This window comes from Chlorocebus sabaeus, chromosome 4 (genome assembly GCF_047675955.1).
Source record: "Chlorocebus sabaeus isolate Y175 chromosome 4, mChlSab1.0.hap1, whole genome shotgun sequence".
Taxonomy (NCBI): domain Eukaryota; kingdom Metazoa; phylum Chordata; class Mammalia; order Primates; family Cercopithecidae; genus Chlorocebus; species Chlorocebus sabaeus.
The window spans coordinates 86,614,706-86,638,509 of record NC_132907.1 but is presented as its reverse complement, the minus strand read 5'-3'; the positions used below and the strand labels follow the sequence as shown (position 1 = coordinate 86,638,509).

At 45.0% G+C, this 23,804-nt stretch overlaps 1 protein-coding gene across 1 annotated transcript; it reads right to left on the bottom strand.

The window, feature by feature from the left end:
- Positions 1–770: 770 nt before the first annotated feature.
- On the bottom strand, positions 771–23,143 carry CFAP90 (cilia and flagella associated protein 90). Its single transcript, XM_007961184.3, has 3 exons — positions 22,472–23,143; positions 6,923–7,039; positions 771–3,505 (listed from the first exon to the last, which is right to left on the bottom strand). Exons 1-3 carry the CDS (start codon positions 22,616–22,618, stop codon positions 3,326–3,328), a joined length of 444 nt encoding a protein of 147 aa, XP_007959375.2. The 5' UTR covers positions 22,619–23,143; the 3' UTR covers positions 771–3,325.
- Positions 23,144–23,804: the final 661 nt, after the last annotated feature.

The following is a 23,804-nucleotide window of genomic DNA, read 5'->3' as shown; positions in this document are numbered from 1 at the left end:
CTTATCGAAGCTGATAACCATCCTTTATCACCGAAGTGTGAGTACAGCATGACTTATTTAGTATTCTCCCTCAATGGGGAATTTTTTGATCCTGTAATCACAACTCAGCATTGGCCTTAATATCCCTAGATCTCCAAAAACAGTGGTTGAAGCAAGGGCTTTTCTCTTTCCTCTAATCGAAATGTGGATAGGATGTCGTAGGATTTCCATGAGCTCAAACTGGCCATGGTGTAGAATGTGTAAGGATGAGCAGCAGGTGTGCCTCGTGGGTTCCTCCTCTGTTACATCCTGCTACACTCATCTGCAGGTCTCCTGGGGTAACCTACCCTGAGTGAACACCCCCAGCTGGGTGGTCCACCAAGTTCTCATAAACAGAGTCCCTCCCATTTCCCCATGTGGTGCACTGAACTTGGGTTTGTGCTAAAAAGAACTCAAAAGGAGAATTGTGCTCTCCCAAAGCCATATCACCAGTCTTACCAAACAATAGGCTTTTAAAAGCATTCAGAGTCATTGTCAGAATCCACTGTGGGAAGCTCTGTGTGCACCTGGGCCGTTCTAGGTGTGGGCCCATAGCAGCAGCCTTAGCATCCCCTGGGAACTTGTCAGAAATGCAAATTCTCAGACCCCAACCTGAAGGAGGACCCTGAATCTGAGATCCCCAGGGCGGGGGTCCAGCACAATTGCTATTTAGTGAACAGGTTCTCCAGGTGATTCTGATCCCTGATCAAGCTTGAGACCTCCCTCCCTCCCCAATGTTTTTGCAAATGAGGAAACTGGGGCAGAGTCATTCAGGCACATGTGTTCAGAGTTCCACAGTTGATTAGCAGTTGAGGCCAGGCTAGAATGGAAAACTGCCTGTTCCCTGAATGTAGAAGAGCATTACTCCTGCTCAAAGCTCCTTAAAGCTCTGGGCAGCTAAAAGCATCCCTGTGAGCAAAAATGCCAGGCAGAAAACTGGCAGTGCGCCTCTCACTGGCCAGGCAGAAAACTGGCAGTGCATTGCTCATCAGCCCAGGTCCCAGTGCCACTGCTTTCAAGAAAAAAATCTCTCCCCAGTGCTCTCCTTAGAGTCTTACAGGAAGCTTCTCATGGAAATTGCCTCCAGTCCAGCTACCTAAAAACCCCAGTGTTTTACATATCTGTTTAGAAGTGTCTAAGTTTTGTCATCAATCCACGATGTTATTCTTCCTTCCCAACTCACTGTGCTCCTAAAGGCAGCAACCATTCATCTTTCCTTTGCTCTGAATACACTGAATGACCAGGTAACATCATCAGGCCGGGTGCAGTGGCTCATGCCTGTAACCCCAATATTTTGGGAGGCCGAGAAGAGAGGATCACTTAAGCCCAGGAGTCTGAGACCAGCCTGGGCAACATAGTGAGACCCCACCTCTACAAAAAAAAAAATAAGAAAATTAGCTGGGCATGGTGGCACGTGCCTATAGTCCCAGCTACCTGGGAGGCTGAGGTGGGAGGATCACTTGAGTCCAGGAAGTCTAGAATGCCATGAGCCTTGATTATACCACTGCATTCCAGCCTGGGTGACAGAGCGAGACTCTGTCTCACAAAAAAAAAAAAAAAAAGAAAAAAGAAAAGAAAAAGAAACACAATTGCCCAGTGATGAAAATTTATAAACCAAAACAATCCATTAATATAAGAATATCTTATGTGTGATGAGTTTAACAAGCATTCTTGCATTGGCTTTAAATGACAAACATTGGGATACCAAGAGAAATACACTTAATTTCCTCTTACAAATGTGAGATCTTTTGAAATCTTGGCCAATTACAGCCCTGCCTTTTGAAAGTCAGTATGTAGTAGAAGGTGAAGGGAGTAAGGTCTGACTTAAAGTAAATGAAAATAATTTAGTTTGACATTAATTTATTACAGTCACTTACAGATGCCTTGTCTTTGTTGAAATCAAGTCTGAATAATGAATAATTTATAAATATTTCTATAACCCAAACTTTATATATTTTCTATTATGTTACTATAAATATGGTATAATGCACCCAAAGGCATTCGAAATAAACTACTGCCATTTGTTTGAAATAAATAAAAGACACCTACACTGAAAAATTGTTTTCAAAAAAATAAAGAAATATTTAGGAGTCACTCAACCTTGAAATTGCCGGCAATTCAGTGTCATTTATTTTTAGAGAATCCTCTTTGCATATTCAAAACAATAAAACCAGTGATGGAGCAATCAGCATTGAAATTAATTAGGCCACCTGCCCGTTCACTGCTAAACTGTGGGAATTTAATCATGGTAGATGAGAGATGATTTCTTCCAAGGGGTCCATTCATTTAAAACGTAGCTGATACCTTAACACTTGGGTGAGTTTCAAATTATCCCCAGAGTAAATATTTCCAACGTAGGTTAAAAGCGACTGCTTCCAAAAAGAAGACTGTTTAAAGTCAAGTCATTGCTGTGAAGACGGGGCACTGGGTGGGGCACGCACTGGGTGCCTGTACCTGCACTCCAGCAGCTCATTGCCTCCCACATGAACTCTTCTAGGTTTGGAAATTCCACTTTAAAGATGAGGAAATGTCTGCTCATATAGAAGATATGACTTGCCCTAGAACACAAATCTGGAAAATGCAGCAGCCAGAATTTTACCCAAGTTTGTTGACACCGAAATCTAGTCTCTTCCCAGGACTGGCCGTCTCTCCCTGGGCGGTAACAGTGAGCACTGCTGGCCACCAGGGCCACCCATCCTTACTAGGGCTCCTGGTCCCAGCTGCACTAAATTCTGTTATTTGTGGCTCAGACCTCTGGAAAAACAAAAATGGAGTTTCTAGAGTTCCGTTGTGCCAAAAGACAATTGTCATTATATCTCCTCTTGGAGAAGGGAACATGGCAGGGTTGCTTGTGTTACCAGGCAGCAGGAGTTCCCATAATTCTTCGGAAAAGTAACTGCACCTCAGTCCTGTGACTGCCTCTCCAAAGAATCCTAGCAAATGTAGAGAACCGGTGACAAAAACCAACCCAACCATTACCAAGGGGGAACAAAGTTTTCATTTTATTCAGGTGCTCACAGTGAATCGGTCTCCAGTATCATTTGATCAAAAATAATTCCAGCTGAAAATCATCACACCAGAGACTCTTCACATGTACTGAAGGTGTTTTTGGTTAGGCTCCTAACCACAGCAACCTGAGGGAAGCTGCTAACGTTCAGGTGTCCCACTGTAGAGATGCAACACAGGCATAGCCAAGCTCCTAGGTGTCATGGGAAGGGGAAAGGCGGCTCCAGACGCCACCTTCTTGCTGTGCAACCTTGCCAGCCCACAGGGCATCGCGACATGCCCTGTGGACCACAGGGATGCTTCAGGCTGGAGCCATGTGCCCAAAGCCGGGTGCCTTGAGGCTGGGAATGTCATTCTTCCTGTAGAAGTCAGCCTGCACGTGGTTGACGCGGCCGAAGTCCCGGTTTAGGGGTTCAATGGGCTGACGGATGCGCTTCCCATAGACAGAAGACGTCAACACTCCAACCGGCCTCTCCTGTTCCTGGCGGAAGTTATCAAAGCACATAGTCAGCACCACTGCATTCGCCAGCACGGCTCACCCGTACATCCATCAGCCTGGTCCTGGGAGCTTTACCTGCCCGGGTCCCACCACGGTAGACCAAGAGGGGACCTCCACGCTGAAGCCAGCGGCTTCACAGGGAAGTAGCCTATGGCGGGGAACCGTTGAATTTGCTGGAAAGCTGGCTGGTGTATTCAATGGACATGTTGGGAAACTGTGCCGGACCATTTGCTCTACCTGTCTGTCTCTGTGCTCTTCCTGGTCATTTACACGCCCCTGCTGCTGCTGGTCCCTTCCCACCACCCAGATCCTGGCTCAGATGTCCAGGTCCTCCCTGGCCCCGCCCCTCCCCAGCTCCCTGCTCATCCCTCTCACTTTCCCCCCTCTCACATCCTCACATGGCTTCGTCTTCCCACATACCACTCATCACCACCTAGAATTTGCTCGTCATTTCCTTTTTTCTTCTCTTTCTTTATCTTTTCTGTTTTGTTTTGTTTTGTTTTGTTGAGATGGAGTCTTGCTCTTGTCGCCCAGGCTGGAGTGCAATGGTGCGATCTCGGCTCACTGCAACCTCTGCCTCCCGGGTTCAAGCGATTCTCCTGCCTCAGCCCCCCAAGTAGCTGGGATTACAAGCGTGCATCACCATGCCCGGCTAATTTTTATATTTTCACTAGAGACGGGGTTTCCCCATGTTGGCCAGGCTAGTCTCGAGCTCCTGACCTCAGGTGATCCACCCACCTTGGCCTCCCAAAGTGCTGGGATTACAGACGTGAGCCACCACACCCAGCCCATGATTTCTTTGCCTTTACTTTTTCTCTCTTCCTTCTGGAATGGCAGCTCTGAGAGGATGGAGCTTTTTTCTGAAAAACTATGTGCCACAGTTTTCTCCTGAGGAAAACACTAACTTTGCATCAACTTAGAAAGCACTACATGTGCTGCTTATGGTGGCTTCGTAACTAAACTTGGAAGAAATGTTCTTTTGTGCACAATTTCAGTTCTGCAAGACCAACTTTTCTGGAAAAATTATGAAAGTCCGGACTCAGCGGTGAAGCAGAGACTTGTTTTATCTGTTGAAGGGAACGTCTTAGCTTTGCTGTCCTTAAATTTTTAAATTCTAAAGAACCAAACAACAATATCAAGAAAAATACACAATGACATGACTGAATACAGGGAACTATAAGAGTATCTTAGCCTTAGCTTCTTGGCACAAAAAGATAGAGGAGAGCTGCATCAAGAAAATTACATAAAGCAACTGAGGACAATATTAAATATATATGTGTATGTGCGCATATACACACACATGCATGTACATACCTATGCACACACATGTACAAGCATACAATATACACATATATGCATGATATATATACATATATTCACACATATACACACATAATATATACACATCCACATACATATGCATGTATGCATGCATCTATACACACATTTACACACATTCACAAGCAGACACACACACGTACACACATATACACACATATATAATATATACACACATACACATGCATATACACACACATGCACATATATATACACACAGGACACATATGCACACACATAAACATATGTACAATATATACAAATATACATATCTGTATATACATATACACACATATATACATACACACATGCACATATATGTATGCCTATATACATGCATACACATATACACAGTCATGTGCCATATGACATTTTACTCAATGATAGATCACATATATGATGATAGTCCCATAAGCTTATAATATTAAGTTGGTGCAAAAGTAAGTGCTGTTTTTGCCATGAAAATGGCAAAATCTAATACAACTAAAAAATTCCTATCACCTAATGATGTCATAACTGTTGTCATGTCGTAGCACATCACATTCCTCATGCGTTTGGATGATGCTGGTGAAAATAAACCTACTGGGCTGCCAGTCATATAAAATATAACACATACAATTATGTACAGCTCACAGCACTTGACAATAATAATAAATGACTATGTTACCGGTTTCTGTATTTATTATACTTTTTATCGCTATTTTGAGAGTGTACTCCTTCTACTTATTTTTAAAAGTTAACCGTAAAACCACCTCCAGCAGGTTCTTTAGCAAGTATTCCAGAGGCGACACTGTTAGCCTAGGAGATGACAGCTCCATGTGTGTTGCGTGTCATTGCCTTTGAAGACCTTCCAGTGGGACGAGATGTGGAGGTGGAAGGCAGTGATACTGACGATCCTGACCCTGTGTAGGCCGAGGTTAAGGTGTGTGTTTGTGTCTTAGTTTTTAACCAAAAACTTTAAAAGCTTAAAAAAATTAAAAATAGACACCTTATAAAGATCTAAAGAGAGAAAATATTTTTGTACAGCTGTACAATGTGTTTGTGTTTTAAGCTAAGTGTTACTTTATAAAAGAGTCCAAGTTTTTAAAATTAAAAAGTTTATAAGGTTAAAAAGTAATAGTAAGCTAAGGTTAATGTATTATTGAAGAAAAAAATTTAAAATAAATGTAGCATAGCCAAAGTGCACAGTGCTTGCAAAGTCTACGGTGGTGCACAGTCATGCCCTGGGCCTTCCCATTCACTCACCACTCACTCACTGACTCACCCAGGGCAGCTTCCAGTCCTGCAAGCTTCATTCATGGTAAGTGCCCACACGAGTGTATCATTTTCTATTTTTATGCCATATTTTTACGGTACCTTTTTATGTTTAGATACAAAAACACTTACCATTGTGTTATAATCGTTTACAACATTTTATACTGTAACACGCTGTACAGATTGGTAGCCTGGGAGAAATAAGCTGTACCATATGGCCTAGGTGTGGAGTAGGCTACGCTATCTAGGTTTGTGTTAAGTATACTCTGATGTTCACTCAATGACAAAATCGCCTAGCAATGAATTTCTCAGAATGAATCCCTGTTGTTAAACAATGCATGATTGTACATACACTCCCCACCACACACACACACACGCGTGCACACACATACACGTACAAGCATACCTCAGAGATATTGCAGGTTTGGTTCTAAACCATGGCAATAAGTATCACTATTAAGTGAGTCATACAAATGTTTTGGTTTTCCAGTGCATATACAAGTTACGTTTACACTATACTATAGTATATTAATTGTGCAATAGCATTATATCTGAAAAATGTACAGATCTTAATTTGTAAATACTTTACTGTTAAAAAATGCTGACACAGAGATAGGAAGTGGGTACATGCTGTTGGAAAAATGGGACCAATAGACTTACTTGACATAAGGTTGCCACAAACTTTCAATGTGTAAAAAATACAGTCTCTATGAAGCCCAATAAAGTGAAGTGTAATAAAACTAGATATGCCTGTATAAAGTTTTGTTCATCTGCTGACAACTTGTTAACATTCTGTCTTAATATTACCTCTTCATTAACATGAAGTCCCAGGCTTTTTGCATGTCCTCTGTCATCTCGGTGCAACTTCTGATCATAATCTAGTCGCCTCTTAAAAACACAGTCATAGAGGGAAATAATTCCTGTCTAGGAAAAAAAGAGAAAGAAAGCCGTGGGTTAATTTGAAGGCTGGGTCATGGAGGCCCGATGGAGCATGGATGCCAGTTCTTTCCCAAGGGAGGCTGGAGGTGCATGTGGTGAGTATGTGATAGGAAAGGTCACCTCACCAAGCAGAACCGGCTGTGATGTGGAGCAGGGAGAAGCCCAGCCCTCACCAGCAAGGGAAGGTTGTTAAGAGGCCCAGGATGAAGGAGGGACATTTTCATGGCACTTCTCAACTTTCTCCTCCCTTGTAGAGAGAGGTGGTTCCCCAGGCTCTCTTGCTGTCTGACTCCATTGCTAGAGCTCAAACTTTAAAATAAAAATTTGTCTTAGTCCATTCAGGCTGCTATAACAAAATAACATACAGACTGGGTGACTTCTAAGCAACAGCAGTGTATTTCTCACAGTCCTGGAGGCTGCGAGGTCCAAGTTCAAGGCCCTGTGAGACTGAGCGTCAGGTGAGGGCCCTATTTATGATTCACAGATGGTGTCTTCTCCATGTATCCTCACATGCTGGAAACGCAAACAAGCCCCCTCAAGCTTCATTTATAGGGGCACTAATTCCATTTATGAGAACTCTGCCCTCAGGCCTAATCCCCTCCCAAAGGCCCCGCCTCCCAATACCACCACATTGGGGGTGAGGCTTCAACATATGAATCTGGGGAGACACAAACATTCAGACCATAGCAAAACCACATCTCTAAGGTTACACATGTGTGTACTTTTCCTTCATTTCTACTTGTCTTGTCTTCTCAGATTTTCTATAATAAGCTTCAGCTTCTTTGAAAAAGAAACAATACCTACATACTAGGATAATGAAACTTAACAGAAGTCATCTTTTAAGTCACTAGTGCAGGAGCCAAGGGCAGACGTCTTCTTTGCCTTCTGAAGGTTGCCTGAAAATCAACTGACAGAAGGGAGATTAAAAGAAGAAAGGGTATACACATTTTTATTCCTGTGCATGGGGGACATCTCAGGGTGATTACCCCACCACACCATGGGCTACAGATGCTTGCACAGCCTTCTTCATATGAGAAAGGAAGATGGGGAAATGTGGATGATCGAGGGAGGTAGTAAGTTATTTTTAGGGGGATACAATGGTCTGGGAGAAAGTCTGTTGGGCCCACAGAGCAGCCGATGGTCTGTGATGAAAGTCTGTCCAGGCGTCTTAGCAGACTTCAACCTGTCTTCCCAGGATGTGAGTGCAGTTAATGAAAACGCAGGGAAGCTACCAGGGGTCATTGTTTTCTTCTTTGGTGAGTCCAGACTTTAGGCAAATAAGTGAATTTTAGAGATCAACTTCATCAAGTGCTTTGGGAGAGACAAACAGTTGAGAGACAGGAGCCAGGGCTGGGGTAGGGGCGGTCAGAGAGACTGTGAGCCTTCTTTTCTTGAGGCCAGAGTGTCAGAGTGCCATAGTTTGGTGTATTGGTTCCTGAACTCTAACACTAGCCAAGAGTCAGGCTGTCTATGTGCAAACCCCTCTCTTGAAAGATAAAAGTATTTTTTCTTTAATCATACGTGGTAAGTGTGACACTTGGTAATCCATAAATATATGAATACATATATCATATATAATATACACGTATATATCATATGTATGTAATTTACATACACACACAACTCTGATGTATTAGAAAATGACCCATTAACAAAGCTATCATCTGTATTATCTCCATTTTATCATCCCAACTTTTTCTGAATACAAAAGAAAATCTTCCTTGTTCAGTATCTAGTAAAAAAAAAAAAAAGAATGCATGTGTTAGCTGGTCTTTAATCTTCACCTTGTCATGCCATTCGTTATTTCAGCTGCCTTAAATTTTCCAGCAGCAAACTCAGACATGTCTCCGTGGGATTTGGGAGCATTAGGTCTCTAGCTTATGCTTGGTTGGTTTTGTTTTTGTTTTTGTTTTTTTTCCCAGTTAGTGATGCAAGAATGATTCCCTCCAACAGGAGGATACAGAGGTAGAAGTAAGCAGTGAAAAGGATGCAAGACTTCTATATAGTATGTTGGAAAACACGTAATGCCCACTCACAGTGACTGCAGGAACTCGGCACTCTGGCCTGTAATGGGAATAACTAGATCATAACGTAGCTTTGTCCAATCCTTAGCAAATCATTCACAGATCATCTGTCATGTGCAACATGCTGTGCTCCTGCTGAGGGAATTTAGAAGATAACTCAGACATGGCTACTGTCCTTACTCAATGAGCCATCTAGTAAGGAAACAACATGGTCTTTAAGAATTATTACTTTAAGATTCGTAAGAATTCCAACAGCAACATGTGTAAGGTGCCTGGCCAGCCACTGCAGGGAACCTGGTATGTCTTAGTTCAGAATTACTCTAGTCGGCTTGAAGGAGGAAAGCAACCTCCAACCAGGAGCTGTGGCTTCTGCGTCTGTGCCTCTGCTGGTCATTTTATGAGTTACCAGACACAAGCATCTCTTATCATTGTCTTCACTCTCACTCAACTTCTGGATGTGTTCACGTCAAACCACCCTGGCCCTCATGTCTCCTGATGGCAACCTACCGTATAGCTGCGTACCCACAGGATTTTGTAAAAGCCTGAATCAATGGAGAATTGATAAGCCATTCAACATTTAGTATTGTGACAATTGGCTAGTTATTTGGGCCTTCACATCACACTATAGCCAAAAGTAAATTCTGGATGATAAGACAAATGAAAAAGAAAATCCATTCAAAAGCTTGTACACAGGAAAACAATAGGTAAAATGTCAAAAATATCAATCACTTTGACTACCTACAAATTAGACATTTGCTTAGCAAATAAAATGAAAACTTTAAAAAACCATTTTAAGACATGATAGAGAAATCTCAATATCTTTAACATCCATAACATAGGCAGCTCTTGGTGCAGAAGCCAATCTGCTGCTGGCCTGCAAGGCTAAGCAAACCTTTTTGGGATGGGCCACCTAGTAACACACATGAAGCCCAAGTACACCACACACACTCTGCAAGGATGAGGGAGGATAAATTCTCCAGAGTAAATACATTGCCATCTAGACCTTTCCTTTGAGATTCAGAGCCACTGGCCGGCCAATAGCTTGATCTCCATCACCCCCATGCTACCACACATACACCCAATATTTTAAGGGATTCAATATCAGCCAGGCTCTTGCTCACCATCTAGGTGTTCTGTTGCCTCTGGAATCCCTTCTGACCTGGCTGACCCTGTTCCATGGGCTTTGGGGAGAACAGCTGCAGTGTACAACACGAAGACCTAGTCTCTAGAACTGAACCCCTGGAAGAAAGCTACACTCATGGCCAGGAGGCCCTCTCTCCTCCTGCACCCTGAGAACCTTGAGGCAAAGTGGAGTGACTGATGGCCCTTCAAACCCTATAATGCTTCCTGCGTGTGGGCAGCCCCCCTTACCCAGTGTATTAGTCTGTTCTCATACTGCTGATAAAGACATACCCAAGACTGGGCAATTTACAAAAGAAAGAGGTTTAACGGGCTTACAGTTCCATGTGTCTAGGGAGGCCTCACAATCATGGCAGAAGGTGAAAGGCACTTCTTACATGGCGGCAGCCAGAGAGAGAGCTTGTGCAGGGAAACTCCCCTTTTTAAAACCATCAGATCTCATGAGACTCATTCACTATCACAAGAACAGTGCAGGAAAGATTCACCCCCATAATTCAATGGAATTATAATCCTACTGGGTTCCTCCCACAACACATGGGAACTGTGGGAGTTACAATTCCAGATGAGATCTGGATGGTGACACAGCCAAACCATATCACCCAGATCTGAGAGACAGCCCTCCAGAGTGGGTGGCATGAACAGCAGGGAAAATAGATCCTCCAGGAACTGCCTGGTCTTGTATTTTCTTCGGCACAGTGATTTTAATCAGGTCCGACCCTCCTGAACTGAGTGAGCGCCCACTGGGGTGCTTGGATTATCCTGGGAGAAAACTCTGAAGAAGAAAGGACTTCAGAATAGAATGAGAATGCAATTACTATTATCAGAATGAGAAAGGATATGTTCATTCATTTTGTTCCCTATATTGAAGAAGCCCAGTGTAATATGCAACTTTACAGAGAAAATGCCTATTTCTTCTCATTCTAATCAGGTCTCCTAAAACACTATAAAAGCAACCACTAGGAGCAGCCACGCCTGCCTCACAATCCCTGGATTAGTTGCCAACGATCTTCTACATCTTAGTCTTTACTAGGAATCTCACTGCTTGTGGGTATGGAGTGATCAGAATCTCAGGAAGCTTATTTTTGTGCAGATTTTGCATATTCAGAACTTTCCAGAGTACAAATGAATTTTTCTATCATTGAAAAATAAGGACAAAAAAAAAAAATCATCAGTAGACAGGCAGCCTCACTTTGAAATGTGACTATCCATTTTCAGTAACTAATCAAACTGAAAATCTGTCGTTTCCCTGGATTTTAATTATTAATCTTTCTTTTTTTTTCTTTTATTTCCATATGGCTTGAAGCAAAATGGTACGAATAAAAACCAATTGGGATTTAGATGCTAATCACAAGACAGAGCTTCTGAAATTACTGAAATTTTGCCATTAAAATTCCTCAAGGAATTGTCTCTATTTCACAGATGATGTTCCCTTTTTTTTTAGAGAGAAAAAAAAAAAAGCAAAACAGAAAATATCCATTTTTTACCTTGTGATCTCTCCCTTTGTGTTTTGAATATTGTTAAAATGTAGCATAACCTTAGCCTGGTCATGGTACCTGATCACCTACCCTCAGTTTACCTCACAATAACCTCCACCCCGATCCTGAGACATTGCTTTGGTCCACAGACCTGGGCAGATGATGTGGGTAGAGTGGAGGCCTCCAGTTTTCAACCTCCACAGCACATTAGGCCTACCATTGTGTGAGACACTATGCCAGGCTCCAGGACAGAAATGGTGAGTCCCTACCTTAAAGAGACCACAGACTAAGAAGAGAAATCAACCCATTAGTTATGAACCACAGAAAAATACAGATGGAATAAGAGAAGTTTGCACAAAGTAGAGTAGCAGAAAAGAATGAATGATAGGCAATTGCTTGGGCCAGGGGGAGGAAGTGCAGGTGACTGAAGGTGAGACGGGAGACTGCACCACACTGCTGTGGTTAGAACCACTGCCGAACAACCTCACTGGATGTGATCAGCTGACTTATGTCCTCCAAGCATTCACATGTTGAAGTCCTAACCCCCAGGAACTCTGAATGTGACCTTATTTGGAATAAGGTAATTGAAGATATAATTAATTAAGATGAGGTCATACTGGAGTAGGGTAGACCCCCAAGTTAATATGACTGGTGTCCTTATTGAAAGGAGAAATTTGGACATGGACATGCACCGAGGGAAGATGATGTGAAGAGACATTGGGAGAAGATGGCCATCAACCAGCCAAGGAGAGAGGCCTGGAACAGAGCCTTCCCTTGCAGCCCCTAGAAAGAACGAATCCTGCTGAATTGCAACAAAGCAAAAATTGACATATAGTATCTAATTAAACTTCAGAGCTCTGTACAGCAAAAGAAACTATGAGCAGAATAAAGAGACAACCTACAAAAGGTGAGAAAATTTTTGCAAGCAGTGCATCTGACAAAGGTCTAATATCCAGCATCTACAAGAAACTTAAATTTACAAGAAAAAAAGAACACCCCATTAAAAATTGGGCAAAGGACATGAACAGACACTTCTCAAAAGACATACAAGTGGCCAAGAAACACATGAAAAAAAGCTCAACATCACTGATCATTAGAGAAATGCAAATAAAAACCACAATGACATACTATCTCACACCAGTCAGAATGAATATTGAAAAGTCAAAAAACAACAGAAGTTGGTGAGGTTGTGAAGAAAAAGGAACACTCATACACTGTTAGTGGGATTGTAAATGAATTCAACCACTGTGAAAGACAGTGTGGTGACTCCTCAAAGACCTAGAGGCAGAAATACCATTCAATCCAGCAATCCCATTACTGAGTATATACCCAAAGGAATAGAAATCATTCTATTATAAAGACACATGCACATGTATGTTCAATGCAGCACTACTCGCAATGGCAAAGATATGGAGTCAACCTAAATGCCCATCAATGATAGACTGGATAAGTAAAATGTGGTACATATACACCATAGAATACTATGCAGCCATGAAAAGGAATGAGGTCATGTCCTTTGCAGGGACATGGATGGAGCTGGAGGCTATTATCCTTAGCAAACTAACACAGGAACAGAAAACCAAATCCCACATGTTCTCACTTATAAATGAGGGCTAAATGATAAAAACACAGGGACACATGGAGGGGCAGGCAATACACACTGGGGGCTGTCAGAGGATGGGAGGTGGGAGAAGGGAGAAGATCAGGAAGAATAGTTAATGGATGCTGGGCTTATTACCTGAATGATGGGATGATCTGTACAATCCACCAGGGCATATGTTTATATATGTAATAAACCTGAATATCCTTCACAAATTAGAAGTTGGAAATTAGAAAAAAAAAGTCCTGGTAACACCTTGATTTCAGGCTTCTAGCCTCCAAAACTAAAAGAGAAGAAATTTCTGTTGTTTTAAGCCACCAAGTCTGTGGTACATTTTATGGCAGCCCAGGTAAACACACTTGGCAAAAAGTAGCCATCATGCCCCATGACTCCTCCCAACCTGAGAAGCACTCTTACTCCCAGAAGTTGCACACACTCTCATACAAACAACTGGGGTAAGTTTTTGAGCAAACTGGGACCCTGGTCCTTTATTTTCTCCTCCTCTTCAGACTATTTAAAGCATTAATTCACTCTCCACCATAAGGTTAAACCAATAAGTTCTATAAGAAAGAAAGAAAGAAAAAAAAAACACAAGAGAAAAAATTAATACCTTTTGTCATGTAATTGTGGCAGGGGTAATGCTATGTGCTCATCAAACATACTACCACTTCCAGAACAAGCAGAACATGCATTTCCCAGTTTCCCTCACAATTAGGCTGGGGCCAGGAATGTGGGTGACTCCAATAAATTCTACTTCTAGTCCTGGTCCGTAAAAAACTCCCAGGCAGTCCTCCAAACCCTCTCCCCACACTCACAGGCTAATAAATTTTGAGCATCCAATACATGACTCTAAAGTCCTAAAAACTCCTAGGCCCTAGTAATAGTGAAACCATTAAAAAGAAGGCACCTGGATTTCCAAGCAATTGCACTAAGAGCCTCCTGGGAGAAACATAAATGTTAGGCTATGAATGAGGAAAAAAAAAAAAAGCCTCTGTGATGTCATGGTTATTATGTTAAGCCCATTGGTGCACCTATGTTTAACAACCCACTTTCTGGAGAAAAAAAAAAATCTGATTTGTAGTATTTGATGATTTCTGTGGTGTAAATACTTCGATCATGGTCAATTTTAGGCTACCAATGAAACGCAGAGCTTAGAAGAAATGCTAACAGTTGGCTTTTGTGAGTCATACACACCAGCTCCAGCACGTCGGGGGTTAAGACTCTTTGGGTTTAGGGTGTGTTTCCATAGCACATCCTAGCCCACCTTGTTTAATATGCTAATCAACCTACGACTGGGCTACCTTACTTCCTGTCCTCAGAAGCCACAGCACTATGACCTCCTCATCTTGAGGCTTTCCGTCAGTTTGCTAGTCCAAGGATAAACGACCTACTTTTAAAACTGAAAACCCCCAAGGTGATCCAAAAGAGTTTCCTTTGATTCATAAGGGCCTCAATTTACTTATAAATCCAGAGCATCTCCTTGGAGGTTTGGTATTGTGTGAAGCTTAATGAGGACATTTTCATTAATTTTAACAGCATTCAAAATTCTGTATCTCAGAGGACTGTTGCTTGCGAAGGACACAAGGTTACGTTTTTTTGAAAAGACAATACTCAACTATTCTCTTTGGGTTTTTGTTTTTTCCTGTGGAAAAGATTCTGTGTCCTCTCTTGGTACATTAATATCACAAGTTTTAGAAATTCTTATTCATTTTCAAATAATCTGGATATTCTACCATTGGACTGAAGTCAAGATAACTCCTCCCTCTGATCTTGTGTCTACATCAAATTCTAAGAGTGTTCTGATTCAGAGAGTTCTACATTCATCTATGTGCTCGACTTGTCACCAGTTGGAAATGTGGTGATTGTGGAGTCAATTGTTTTTCCTCTTCCACTGATACCAGCTCCCTACTCACCCCATCACCCCCAGCCCAGCAATTCACAACTCAGGAAGAAACAGTGATCCAAAGGGCCTGAAACTCGAATTCAATCTTATACGTTCCTCTTGGTCAAAGTTATTGGGAAAAAATGTTGTCCTTTTCTTGTGTCATTTGCTTGTACCCCTTAAAAGGGGGTGATTTTGAAAAACTAAGATATATTATTAAATGAAAAGGGCAAGCTGCAAACATATGTGTCCACATTTGTGTGATCTGTGTGTGAGTATGTTCTTGTATAAAAAACATTAGATGCGTATCACGACAAGCATGCACTCAATGAAAAGACACAGAGGACATGCTCATACAGGAGTTTTGATTCATCGGAACATGGATTCCTCACTCTCGGTGTTTCATACCATGTGAAAGGTCTCCATTAGAACATGCCTGCCTCCCCTTTCACTCATTCCTCTCTCACTAATGGGTTTGCAAGGGAAACTGGGCCTTGGGCTCAGCCCCCGGACCAACCCCTTTTTAAGGAGCTACCTGCCCTGGAGGAAGATATTCAGCCCCATTCCCCCAAGCCCTGAGTTTTCCAGGGGCAGGTCACTGGATAGTGAAAATGCAACTGGAGAAGTAGAGAAGAAACTATAACCCACTGCTATTGACGATACCAGAGGAAGAGAACGAGGACGGGGATAAGCAAAGCAGCTGACAATCCAAACTGAAACCCCTATTTAGTCTAAGAAGCTAATTTTGTAAATCAGTGACTTATCCCTTTGTTTTAAAAATTGGCTTTCCGATTATTCATTCCTCATTTGTTCATATAACAAGTATTTATGGAGTTCCAACTATGAGACAGGCACTCTTGATTGCTGAAGACATAGCTGTGATAAAGCTAAATCATTGCCCTCACAAAACTCACATTTAGTGGGAGAAAATAACAAGATAACTAAGCAAAATGCTTAGCAGGTTAGATACTAATAGGCGAAAGGAGAAAAACAAGCAGGGAGAGGGAAAGAGGTATCCATGCAGAGAGGTCATAATTTCATTGAGCTAGTACAAATTCTTTTGGAAAGGCATGTGAGCTTAAGAGTATGCTGGATAATGGAGAGTTGCCTAGATACTGACAGGCAGATCAGCAACAGAACTGAGTTCACCTTCCCTGCATAGCCCCCTTGGAGTGGCTAAGTATGTGTGGTAAAGGTGCTTAGTTCCTAAGCAGACAGGCTCCATAGAGGGAGGACCTAGGGAGGCTCATATTGAGCACTGTCTGTATACTGTCAGGCCCTTCAGAGATTCCCCTTTGTGACTCTAGACAGTTAACATGTGTATTAGTCCATTTTCGCACTGCTATAAAGAACTGCTTAAGACTGGGTAATTTATAAAGGAAAAAAGGTTTAATTGACTCACAGTTCCGCATGGCTGGGGAGGCCTCAGGAAACTTACAATCATGGTAGAAGGCAAACGGGAAGCAAAGACCTTCTTCACATGATGGCAGGAGAGACAGAGAGAGAGAGAGAGAGAGAGAGAGAGAGAGAGAGAGAGAGAGAGAGAGCGCACAAAGAGGGAAGCGCCACTTTTAAACCATCAGATCTCCTGAGGACTCACTCACTATCACGAGAACAGCAAGGGGGAAACTGCTCCCATGATCCAATCACCTCCCACCGGGTCCCTGCCTCGACACGTGGGGGTTACAACTGGAGATGAGATTTGGGAGGGGACTTATTGCCATATCAACATGCATCTGTATAAGGTGCTTGGCCGCACTTGGCAAACGGAAATTCAGTGCTCAGGGAGGTAGAGTTCTCGACGCATGAAGAAACAGTCAGCTTCTGTCCCCAACATACACAGAGAAGAAAAGCCAGCTAATCCCACCAAACCTAAGGTGGGGCCTTCACAGCAAAGCCTCACTCAAGACAGAGTTATCCACAAGCCCCCTCAGCATGAGGGAAAGCGGATTCTGAAACCAGTTATAATTTCTTTAAATGCAGCTCTTAGACTTTGAAGAATTTAATCCAAACTTTCATAAAATACCATTGTCCTTTGATTCTGCTTTTTCATTTCCGCAGCAGAAATGCTGCACAAGGCAGAAGGAGAAAAAAGGAACTGAAAAACACTGTTGAATGGAATCTGCTTTGCTGCCGCAGGAACCATATTTTATGGGCAAAGCCTACACTACTAGAACTCCCTAGGGAGCAGTACAGGAGCCAATCACATTTTTGCTGGCAGCTTTAGATGACGAATTTGTCTTACAATTCAGAGGCATTACTGAGGCTTTAAATAAGTGTGCAGCCTTCAGTGCATCCACTGTGTGGGCTCCCTGAAGTAAGCTGCTTCAGAGGATTAGAAGCCACAGATTGACACTCACATTTTGCCTTCACCTGTGTTAATTTCCGACAGCAAATGAGAGTCAGGGATATGAGGTTTGCCACCGGGACCCAGGACTTAGTGAAAAGCAGCTCTAATATCACTAACAAAAGCAAACGATAATAATAGCTGTACTTACATTGGGCTTACCATGTGCCGCTTTGCATTAATTAAAGTCATTCATATAAGAGCTCTATGAAGTTGGCAACATTTGCCTCAAAGGTGGGTAGAGTGAAACAGTGTGTGTTAATGTGGCAGGTCCACATGGCTGGTCAACACGGAGCCAACATTCTTACCCAGGATTACTCAGCCTCTGCTACCAACTAATTGGTATACACACTACTGCGTGTCACACAGAAATAAACAAAACAGAACAGTCCCATCAGGCTGCTATAACAAAATACCTATATACTGGGTGATTTAGAAACAACATACTTTTATTTCTCGAGGTTCTCGAGGTTGGGCAGTCCAAGATCAAGGCGCTGGCAGATTTGGTGTCTGGTGAGGGAGCATTTTCTGGTTGCTACATGGCACATTCTCATTGTGTCCTCACATGCTGGGAGCAGCGAGGGAGCTCTCTGGAGTCTCTTTAGCAAGGGTGATAATACCATTCGTGAGGGCTCCACCTTCATGTCCTCATCACTTCGCAAATGCCCGCCTCCTAATACTGTCATGTTGGGGGTTGTGATTTCAACATATGTATTTGGGGGGAACACAAATATTCAGACCATAGCATTGGCTTAAGAACTAATTCCATACTGCTTTTACTGCTCAGCTTGATTAGGGCCTGAAATTCTTCTTCTTGCCACTATCATCATCTTTTGGAGACAGAGTCTCACTCTGTCACCCAGAGTGGAGTGCAGTGGTGCAGTCTCAGTTCCCTGCAACCTTGATCTCCTGGGCTCAAGTGATTCTCCTGCCTTAGCCTCCCGAGTAGCTGGGACTAGAGGCATGGGCCACCACACCTGGCTAATTTTTGTATTTTAAGTAAAGATGGGGTTTCACCACGCTGACTGGGCTGCTCTTGATTGAACTCCTAATCTCAAGTGATCCGCCCTCCTCGGCCTCCCAAAGTAGAGCCTGAAATTATTTACAGCAAATTTAGGTGTAACTGAGTTCTCTAGAAAACCTGTGATACAGAATTTACCCTCTTTATTCCAAATAGTCTCCAGGTCAGAGAATCGGTTTCTTTGGTCCTGCAGGTGATTAAACCCCAGTTCGTATCATCCTGAGGAGGGGATTATTACCATTGGTAGCTATTTGTCAAATGGGCTTCTAAATGCTTTTGTTATTCTTGTTGCTTTCAAGGCTGTTTCCATTTAGATGTTAACATTTATGTTGCATCATTTTCTTTTGCATGGTACTAAAGGCCTCAGGACTTGAATTTGTTTGTGACTTCAGTTATCCAAACTGTATGGAAAAAAATTGTTCTTTCAAAAATCCACTTTGCATCAATTTGTTCTACGTTCCATACCTACCTTCCAGAAGGTAGTGATACATTAGAGCAGCGGGTGGGAAACTTTTTCTGTGAAGGGCCAGGTAGCAACTGTTTTAGGCTTTGCAGGTCACATGGTCTCTACCAAATCTACACAACTCTCTGGGGTAACCACAGACACGCAAACACATAGGTGTGAGACTGTGTTCTAGGAAAACTTTATTTATTAAAATAGGCAGCTGGCCAGACTCGGCCAAGGAGCCTCGGTTTACTGACCCCTGCATTAAAGGGACAGATTTCTGGCCCACTCCCAGCGGACCTCCTTCCAAGTGATGGAGTCCCAGTGACTTCACACTTCAGGCATCTCTCTGCCCTTGGGTTAGTTTGGCCCCAGGAAAGTGGAGCCATTTATTAGACTGGTAAATGTAAGAATGAACTGTGCCTGCCAGGCTCAATTTCACCACTTTTCCCTAGGCAGTAGCTGGCCCACAGGGGATGGGGTTCTGCTCTTTTTCCTGGTGCCCCCATCTTATTTACAGGGCCCCTCAAATGGCATTATTGTCAATGTTTTTATTCTGTCCAACAGCCAGATGAATTTTATTTCCTTTCAACAAAACAGCATAGAACAAGTTAACACAATAAGACTCCTTACTTTTTCGGCTGTTTATCTCATGCAGTGCATTACTGCTATGCATTAATCATAGTTGATTGGCAGTCACATGAGTATTGCATACTTAAAATGTAAAATTCAGTTAATAAGTGAAATTACATATAGGTAACAGTTCTTTCAAAACATATTGCTCCCAGGAGGAAAACAAAATGAAGTCCCTGATGGCAATGAGATTGGGAAGTTACCATTCCCTCGTGTTTCCCTCCTGTCTTAACATCCAGTGGATAGTCAAGCCTGGGAGAACAGGCAAACAGCACTGCAGAGACAGATCTGATTGCAAATATCCCTTTCCCCCCTGTCCTTGCATATTGCCCAAAGCCAAGCAGAGAGGAGCTATCAGATACCAAAGATCCTCCCGGGAGCAGGCTGAGGTTTATGGCTGCCATATTTGTCAAGCTGGGGTTGAACAAACTAAGTACCACGGATAAGGTGGCTTAACCAACAGAATTCATTGTCTCACAGTACTGGCACCAGAAGTATGCAATCAAGCAGTTGGTTGTGAAGGAATGTCCTGTTCCAGGCCTTTTCCTGAGGCTTGTAGGTGGCTGTCTTCTCCCTGTGTCCCTTTACCTCATCCTCCCTGATATGGTTTGGCTGTGTCCCCACCCAAATCTCATCTTGAATTGTAGTTCCCATAATTCCCACATGTCCTGGGAGGGACCATCTGGAGATAACTGAATCATGGGGGCAGTTTCTCCCATCCTGTTCTCATGATAGTGAGTTAGTTCTCACAGGACCTGATGGTTTTATAAGGGTCTTCCCTCTTCACTGGGCACTCATTCTTTCTGATGCTGCCACGTGAAGAAGGACATATTTGCATCCCCTTCTGCCATGATTCTAAGTTTCCTGAGTCCTCCCCAGCCATGCTGAACTGTGAGTCAGTTAAACCTCTTTCCTTTATAAATTACCCAGTCTTGGGTTTGTCTTTATTAGCAGTGTGAGAAAGGACTAATACAAGCCAGTCTGTATGTATCCAAATTTCCCATTTTCTCAAGGACACTGGTCATACTGGAATAGGGCTCATCCTAATGACCTCATTTTAATTTGATTATCTCTGTAAAATTCTGTCTCCAAATAAGTTCACATTCTAAGGTACTGGGGATTAAGACTCCAAAACCTAAATTTCAAGGGGACACAATTCAACCCACAGCAGTTGTCTAAACTAGAAACCCGTTTGCTTCTGTTGGTGAGGCTGTCCACGGGTGCTTACAGTTTATGGGTGGCACGCAGGCCAGTGTGTGCTAACCACTCAGAAGGGGAATTTATTTAGGGTCTAGGATTGTGGGGGTGGGAGTGGGAGAGAGGAAGGATGCATTTTCTGGGAACACCGTATACACCATAAGGGAACGATCTCCTTCCCCCTAGACATCTGGCTAATCTATATCCCTCTCTAGCCACTCAAGCCACCAGGACAGCTAGAATTAGAAAGGCCTGTCCCAGTTACGCCTGCAGGCTGAGGGTCCTCAATGAATGCTCCTTTTCAGTAATGACTCCCCTGCCTCTGCATCCTAAGCAAGACAAACTGGGGACATTTAGGAACAATGGTGAGAAGAGAGGAGTAGATGACCCTCAACTGACTTCGAATTTGCTCCTTTTCCTGCCTTTGGCCGCTGGTGGGAGATGCTGGGTGCCCAGTGGCCTTCGCAGACCCTCAGAGTCCATCCCAGGAAGTACACGGGCCAGTGTGGCCAGGACAGAAGAACAGAGGGACCACTCTCAGTCCAGCCCTCCCTGCAGGCGGTTCGCCAGCTATTCCTTCTAGTCTTCTGTTTGCAGGAGGGCAGAGGGTTTCCCGCTCCCTGGACCATCCAGGCCTAGTCCCGGTGGCAAGGCCATGTTTCCTTGTTACGCTGGGCCTGCTGCTGACAGGCCCCAGAGGGAGCCGCGACCAGCCCGCTGGGCGGTCCCTGCTTCCTGCGACCCCCTCCAGACCCTGGGCAGAAAGAGCGCCCTGCTGTCCCGACAGAGCCACTGTGCTTTTCAGGGATCCTGACACCTAGTGGCTCCCGCTCCCTTCTCCGAAGAGCACTGGGTCCCAGCTGAGCATTCCCGCGACCCCCAGCCCCTGGTGGCAGCTGAGACACCCATTCGCGCACCCGGCTCCTCCCACATCCTCGCTCCCGGGGGGTTCATCTGACGCTGGTGGTCGCCTTAGCTGTACTCTTTGGGGTCCAGGTGCCTTGGCGGGAGCTCACCCTCCCTGTCCCCCCAGCTGACCCTGCCGCACCCCCTTCATCCCCATACGCTCCCACCCAGCCCCCTCCACAGGCTGTCCAGCCCCGCCCCTCGGAACCCACCCCTGGTAGTGAAGCCCTGCCCCCAGGGTCCCTGCCCAAAGGCGCACTCCTCCTCTAGGGCCCCTCCACGCTGTGAGCTCTGTCACCATCCCTAGCGGTGCAGCCCCTCCCAGGGACCCTCCTCGCTATGAGCTCCTGCTCCTGTCCCAGGTGGCGCACCCCCGCCCCCAGGCCCCCTCCCCTAAGGTGAACCCCGCCCCCGGGACACCTCCCATACGGTGAGCCCCGCCCCCAGGCCACAGTCCCTAAGGTGAGCCCCGCCCCCAGGCCTCCTCCCCTAAGGTGAGTCCCGCCCCCAGGCCCCAGTCCCTAAGGTGAGCCCCGCCCCCAGGCCTCCTTCCCTAAGGTCTAGTCCCGCCCCCCAGGCCCAGTCCCTAAGGTGAGCCCCACCCCCACGCCCTCTCCCCGAGGGAGAGCCCTGCCCCAAGACCCTTCCGCTGGGGTGATCCCCTCTCCCCCACCCCACCGCGGCCGGCCGCTCGCCCCTGCCCAGTCGCCCAGCCTTCCCGCCTCCGTGCCCCCCCGCGGTCCTCACCCGGGCCTGGCGGTAGTAGTAGCTATGCTCTTTGGGGTCTAGGCGCCGCGGCGGGATGTAGCTGAAGGCGGACTGTGCCGAGACTGGCGGTGGCCTGGGCTTGCCCCGCAGCGTGGACGCGGTGGTCTCCTCCTCGTCGTCCTCCATGCCGCCCCCGTCTAGCGCCCCAGCCTTGGCCGCGGTCCGTCCCGCCCGCCCAGGGGCCCAGTCGGAGTCTGCCGGCCTCAGGTTGCTCAGCGCCGGCGTCTAGCCAGCGTCTGTGTTCAGCCGTTGCCTGGAAACCGCCGCCTGGCGACCCGGAGCGGCCCCGGAGCATTCCCGCTCCAGGGTGGGGCGACCCTCCTCTCCACCCTCCTCTGCTCCCTCCTGGCCCCTCGACTACATCCGGGGTCTCTCCTTCCTTCCGCCTCGGAAGGAGCCCGGCTGGGAAACGCCGCGCGGACCTCCCATTTCCAGCCTGCTCACCTTTCCCAGGCAGCAGTCCCTGCTTCACCCACTGATCACTCGTTCGCGTGACCATTAGTGACTGAGCACCTAGCGTGTGGTGTGTCAGGAGCTGGAGATCGAGCCTTGAACGGAGCAGGCCTTGTCTACAGGGAGCTTACAGTCAGCTGGAGAAGACAGATGAAAGACATGAGGAAGCCAAACGACTTGCTGAGGCCCCAGGCAGCGCTGTGCAATAGAAACATGATGAGAGCCATGTGTGCTGTTTCTTATTTGACTCAGTATGTCCAAAACGTTATCATTTCAACAAATGACACCAGCTGCCTTTCAAGCGCTCGGTGGCCACGTGTGGCTAGCAATTACGGTATTGGCCAGTGCAGGTGTGAAGCTGCATGAATTTACAGATTCTGGCAAACTCAGTTGCTGTGGACAGGGTTCTTGCAAATCCTTTGCCAATGTGGTTATGTTGGCCCTTGATCTGAATGCTGGGTCAATACCTGCGTTCCGTTTGTTGAAAATGTATTGAGCTGTATACTCGTGATTAGTGGGTGTATAGCCAAGAAAGGTTAAACAAAACAAAACAAAAAAGTTACATGATGGCCAAGGCTTGGGAAATGCTTTAGCCGGGGTGCCTGGGAAGGCCAGCCTGGCTGTGGAGGTGGTGTTTGAGATGAAGCATAGCAATAATAAGAAGCCAGTTCTGGGAGTCTGGAAATCCCTTCCAGGCCGACTTGGTCCTCTGAGGCAGAAGCAGTCTTGTGTTTGAATGGCAGCAGGAAGTGGGGTGGTGTGGCCTCATGAAGCCAGAAACTGGTAGGAAGTGAAGGTGAACAGATAAGCAGGGGCCTGATGGAGAGGTCTGACGGACCATGGAAGGAGCAGTGCCCTG